The sequence below is a fragment of the Pelecanus crispus genome, chromosome 18, assembly GCF_030463565.1.
Source record: "Pelecanus crispus isolate bPelCri1 chromosome 18, bPelCri1.pri, whole genome shotgun sequence".
Lineage (NCBI taxonomy): Eukaryota > Metazoa > Chordata > Aves > Pelecaniformes > Pelecanidae > Pelecanus > Pelecanus crispus.
In genome coordinates, this window is record NC_134660.1 from 1911943 (window position 1) to 1917650 (window position 5708).

Sequence of the window (5708 nt, forward strand, 5' to 3'; positions counted from 1 at the left end):
CCCACATCAGCTTTGATTTGCCTAACGTTTCCAAAACAGAGCGGACTTCAGAGAGCCCGTCGGGCTTTGATGCCAAAGCGGGGTGGAAATCACATCAGAAATAGTCAAAAGAGCCAGTTACAAAGCCACTGGTTTGCAAGAAAAGTTAAACTGGGATATGATTTCCTCTGCAGAGGAGAGAGACATTCCCTCCGCATTCTTCCCCGCATTCCACTCCGGAGCTCGGGAGAGATCAAATTGTCCATCTGCACTCTATTGCTAATGCTCCTGGATCCTATTTCTTGTGCCCGTAAAGCTTTTACAGGCCTGCTACCTTTAGGCTATCGGAGTTGGGGTTATTATCCAGCAAACAACTCACTTTTTTCTTTCTTTCTTTCTTTTTTTTTTTTCCCTTTTAATATACACGCAGCAGTTTCAAATAACTTCCTCTCAAAGCCTCCTGTTTTCTTTTAGCAAACCGAATTTCCTGGTCTTTTTAAAGCTGGTGTTTTCTTCCCGTCTCTTAAGTAGACAGAAAACATTACATTGCTATTAATATAGTTATTTGGAGGAGCTGCTCCCAGTTTCGCCGGGATGGACTCGGCCCGCGGAGGAGCGCTTATGCTGCGTGACATCATTCTTGCTCTCTGCGTGGGATTATTAGTAGTTTAATCCAATGCATTTATGGAGGAAAAGGGAGAAATTAGAGCTATTCTTTCCTCGGGTTTTTGGTATATGGAGGGGGAGAGGGGGCGGCGGGGGGGGCCGGGAGCCCCTTCCCTCCGCTCCGAGCTGCGCGCTTCATCCCAAATCCCTTCGCTGGGAATAACCCGCGGCGTTTGGGAGCGGGGCGGCGGGGGGAAGGCGTCCGGCCGCCCCCCCCCCCCCCCCCCGCCTTTGCTCGCCTGTTTTTAGCTTCGGGCTCAAACTCCTCGCCAACCCAACGTCGGACCCTGGCACATCCACGGACAAAAAAAAAAAAAAAAATCTCCACACCCCCTCCCCCACCGGCCAGAGCGGGGACCCCCCCCGCCCCCCCCCAGCCGCAGCCGTGCACACACTCACTCGCACCCCCCGCCCAAAAAAAAAAAAAAAAAACAAAACCTCCCGCACCCCCCGGGCACCCCCCCCCCAGCCCGGGAACCCCCGGCTCGGGCGGCCCCGGGGCTCAGCGGGCCGGGGGGGTCCGCTCGCCCCCCCCCCCGGCCCCCGGGCCCCCCCGAAGCCCCCCGCCCTCCCTGCAGCTCTCATCTGTTGCATGTAAACCTTTCCTGCGGGCCGTCCGCTGTCCTTAGAGATCCTCCAAGCTATAGCCCCGGAATTTGAGGCTGGGGGGCACGGGGATGGCGTTGCCCCCCAGGTGCCAGCTCCACAGCGGGTGGGTTTTGGAGAGGGCCCAGGAGTTTTTGACCCCCAGGGAGGAGGCAGGACACAGGTCCCCATCTTCCCCCACGACCAGGGAGGGAATACAGGGGAAGTTGCCCATGAGGCTGAAGGAATTCCGAGGCGGGGTTGGCCCGGCGCTGCCGAGGCGTTTGCAATGAGTGTTTCCCTTTTTGGCATTCCTCCTTGGAGTCTTTTGTGGCCTCCCTTTGGAGGAGCTCTGTTGCCTTTCTGCCTCAGCGCCTCTGGCGAGGCGTCTGCGCTTGGCATTCCTTTCCGAGCCATTGCCTCTCAAAGCTTTGTTTGACAAGGTGCCGGGGCTCTCTGCTCTTTTGGAGCCGGGGGCTTTGAGCTCCGCGCCTTTGCAGGGCTCCGTCCTCCCTCCGGGCCGCAAACTTTTCCCGTCCAGGTTGAAGCCCTTGGCGTAGCACCACAGCTTGGACTGCCGGATGAGCCGGTCGAAGTGCTCCCGCCGGGGCTCCCCCGGGGGCGCCGGGCCGGGGGTCCCCGCCCGCTCGCGGGCCGGGGGGTGCGGGGCCGAGCCCGGGGCCGGCTCCTGGGCAAGCGCTCGCCCGGCCGAAGCTGCGCCCTGCCCCTCCGCCCGCTGCCCGGGGCCCGGCGAGGCTCTATTGTTCCAGGCATCTTTGTGCAAATCCTTCCCCTTGGCGCAGGGCTCCGCGCCCCCGAAGCCTCCCTCCTTTTGTTGCGGAGCCCCCCCAGGGGTGCTGCTCGGGGAGGGAGGGGGGGAGGAGGAGGAGGAGGAGGAGAAGGAGGAGGAGGAGGAAGGGGAGGCCTCCTGCTTTGCGTACAGCTCCGGCAGCGGCTGGGCCCCCGGGCCCGCGGCTGCGGCCGCGCTCAAACTTTCCAAAGTTGACGCTCGCAAAGTCCGGGCCCAGAGCTGCTGCGAGAGGAAGAGGAGGCTGGGGTCGGGGCGCAGGGCTTTGCCCGCGCTCGGGGGGGGCTCGGCCGGGCGCTCCTCGCCGAGGGGCTCCCGGGGGGGCTGCGGCTGGAAGCGGGGCAGAGCCGCCTGCCTGTACCGGGTGCTCTGCACCGAGTCCCCGCTGCACAGCGAGCTGCTCTCCGACTCCGAGGAGCTGCCTTCCTCGCTGCTGCACGACGTGTCCCCTTCCTCCTCCTCCTCCTCCTCCTCCTCCTCCGACGAGTCGCTGGAGGTGGCGGGGCTGGAGCCGCCGAAGTCCAGGCTGGAGTCCGAGTCGCTGGAGTAGCCGGCCGAGGTGCCCTGCCGCTTGCAGCCCGGGAAGGCGGCGGCGCGGCCCTTCCTGGCGGCCGCCGGCCCCCCCCGCGCCGGGAAGAGCCCCTTGGCGCAGCACGGCCCCCGCCGGCGCCGGCCCGGCTGGGCGAGCGCGGCCGCGGGCGCGGAGGGGTGCGCGGCCGCGGGGCGCAGCAGGGCCAGGTCGCGGGGGTAGGCGGCCAGGACGCCGGCGAAGAGCCCCCCCCGGGCCGGCAGCCCGCAGCCCCGGCGGCCCCGGCCGGGGGGCTTCTGGAAGGCGGGGCAGGCGCGGAGGAAGGGCTGCGGCAGCGGCGCGGCGGGCGCCGAGCGCGGCTTGGGGAAGGCGGGGGGCGGCGGGGGGCGGCCGGGGGCCGCGGGCGCGCAGCAGCCGCCGGCTCTGCAGGGCGGCAGCAGCTGGGGCCGGGGGCAGGGGAAGAGCTCCCCCGGGGCCGGCAGCAGCAGCTGCTCCCTCCTCTTGCTCTTCCTCTTCCTCTTCCTCCGGCGGGGGCTGAGGCTCTTGCAGGAGGTGCAGAGAGCCTCCAGGTCCGCCTTGGAGATGAGCGAGCATTTCACGGCGCGGGTGGGCACCGAGTTGATGGCTTTGAGGGTCCGGAGCTCTTTGAGATCGCAGCGGCGGCTCTTGATCTTTAAGGTTTCCATCTTCTTGCTGATGGTGGTCCTGGGGATATCCTTAAACAGGTCGCTGAGGACCTGGGCCAAAGCAAACATCTGGGTGCCATTGATCTGTAAGTATCCCAAGTTTATCCCTTCGATTTCTTGATAGCCGGCATGGAAATCCCCCGGCCTGGCTTCCCCATTGTAATCCATGGTGGCTGGAACAATTCCGAAGGTCCCTTCGCAGGTCAGGAACATTTTGCAAGGAGCATTTACTTTGTCTCTTTCAAAGGGGGCATTGAAAATAAGGACATATTTGTTTCCACTCCCTGATCACACACATCCCTACCCCTCCGGAGAGGTGGGGGAGGGGGGAGGGGAGGAAAAAAAAAAAAGGGGGGGGAGAAAAAAAGAAAAAAAAAAAAAAAAAAAAAAAAAGCCAAAGCAGTCGATCTCCCTTTCAAACGCTCCAGTCAATGGTTTGCAACATCTTCCAAACACCCGGTTCCTCCGCCTGTACCGGAGCTTGACTCCTCGTCTTCCCCCTCCCCAGCAAAAAAAAAAAAAGAAAGAAAAATAAAGAAGTCAAACATCTTGCATCCTCCAGGCTCCCCCCGGCCAGCTCCCACCCCGCGGCCGCGCACCCCACCTTCCAGTCCAAAAATAAATCTCTTGGGGGGGGGGGGGGGATGGGGGGGGATCAACAAGCACAGCCCCCCCTTCGCTGTGCAAAGCCACTGAGGTGCTTGAGCAAACAAAGCTACCGGTAAGGGGGGGGGGGGGCGGAAAAATGGTAGCGGAGGGGGGGTGCGGGAGGCGGGGGGAGCCCCGGGGCTCCGTGCGGCTCCCACCTTCCCCGGGCTCCGCACTCGCGGCCCCGCCGCCGCGCACGGTATATTCTAGGGAACACCCCACGGAGCCGTCCCCGCCACCCGCCAGCTGATTGGGCACCGCGGCCTTGTGATGTCATAAAACCCCAACATTTCACACGCACACCCCCGCGCAAAACCTCATAAACCCCGGGGCGGGCCGCGCAGCTCCGCGCAGCTCCGCGCAGCTCCCGGGCGTGCCCGCGGCTCCGCCGCCCCGGGCGCACACAATGGAGCCGGCCCCGGGGCTCGGCGCTTGGCTTTTCCCTCAAAACCCCTCAATTTTACAAATTCCCCTGTTATTTTCGAGGCGCTGGTAGCGTGGGTGCCTGCGCTTTGTTTCCGCGGTTTACCTTTTTTTTTTTTTTTTTTCCCCCCCCCTCCACGTAGAGGTTGCTGCGCCTTCCCAAATCTGCCCGGATTCCTCTGGGATGGGTGTGTGTACGTATATATTTAATAAAGATATTTCATGAAATATCTTACTCTACGCGAGTTGTTCAAAACGCTTGACTCTGCAACAATTCATCCTTCGACCCGGAGTGGAATGCTTATTAATTGCCAATTACTGTATTTATTATCCGGAATGAGCACGGGCTGGAGCGCGGTATCGACAGTAACGTCGGCAATACGCGCAAATAAAAGCAATGCAAAGATATTTATATTCCTTTTTACTCACACACGTTCTTTATTCACTTCGCATCTTTTTCTTCCAATCTCTTTCTTTAAAAAAAAAAAAAAAAAAAGGAAATTCTTTTGCATGCCTTTGCGCTGCTTAACTTTATTTCAAACTTTTCAGTCCCAAGATTTCTTCGGTATTTGGTAGCTGGCTCCTGCCTTACAAACCAGGCGATGTTCTCCCAAAAGTAGGGCTGCAGATTTCTGTCTCCAAGGGGGAAAAGGGGAGAAAAAGTAAAAAAAAAAAAAAAAAAAAAAAAAAACAAAACACCAAAAAAAAAGCCCCAACCCCTTACCCAGCCCGGAGCTCCATTGTCCCGTCCTCTCTATTTCTTTATAAACTTGAAGCTACTTGAGCAAAGTGAGTGGAGCCGCGGAGGCTGGACCGAGGGATTTTAACTCTCTGCTCAGGAGGCTAATTTTGGGGAAACAGTTACCTCGGAAACCTTTCTGGGGGAAGGGAAGCTGCAGCTCTGCAGCGCATGCTGTTCCCTTTCAAGCTTCGTCTGTCTCCCACATGAAAAGTTGCTTTTAGTCTTCCTCTGCTTTTTTTGTGGTTCAAATGGCAAAATCTGAGTAATTTGATAATAATAATTTGTTAAACTATATGTACAATCAACCACAAATGATCCCGATTTAGAAACAATCCCAGAGGAGGAGGAGGAGGAAGCGCATTCCTGAGTATGCGTGTAAAAAAAAAATTTAAAATAACTCCAACATCGCCTTTAATTTGGGAGCGGAGATCACCTGATTTGCTTTTACCTTCTCGCTGGCCGACGAGAGGGGAGCCTCCCGATGCCAATCTCGGTTCGGGGAGGGGGCGGAAATCACTGCCAGGGTTTCTTCCCCCTCCCCAGCACCCATGGGCACACACTCCCCGCACACGCATGGCCTTGCTGCGGGGAGAAAATACCCCGCTTTCCAGATCTGCCTGCATTAAACCACCACATTTCACC

General features: G+C 59.2%; 1 protein-coding gene across 1 annotated transcript; it reads right to left on the minus strand.

Moving 5' to 3' along the window:
* Positions 1-1270: 1270 nt before the first annotated feature.
* Positions 1271-3466, minus strand: EPOP (elongin BC and polycomb repressive complex 2 associated protein). Its single transcript, XM_075722665.1, has one exon. The coding sequence runs from the start codon at positions 3464-3466 to the stop codon at positions 1271-1273; it is 2196 nt and encodes a 731-aa protein (XP_075578780.1).
* Between the last annotated feature and the right edge of the window lie 2242 nt (positions 3467-5708).

Coding starts and splice junctions, on each gene's coding strand:
- EPOP (XM_075722665.1), bottom strand. CDS start 3,466: ATGTTCCTGACCTGCGAAGGGACCTTCGGAATTGTTCCAGCCACCATG.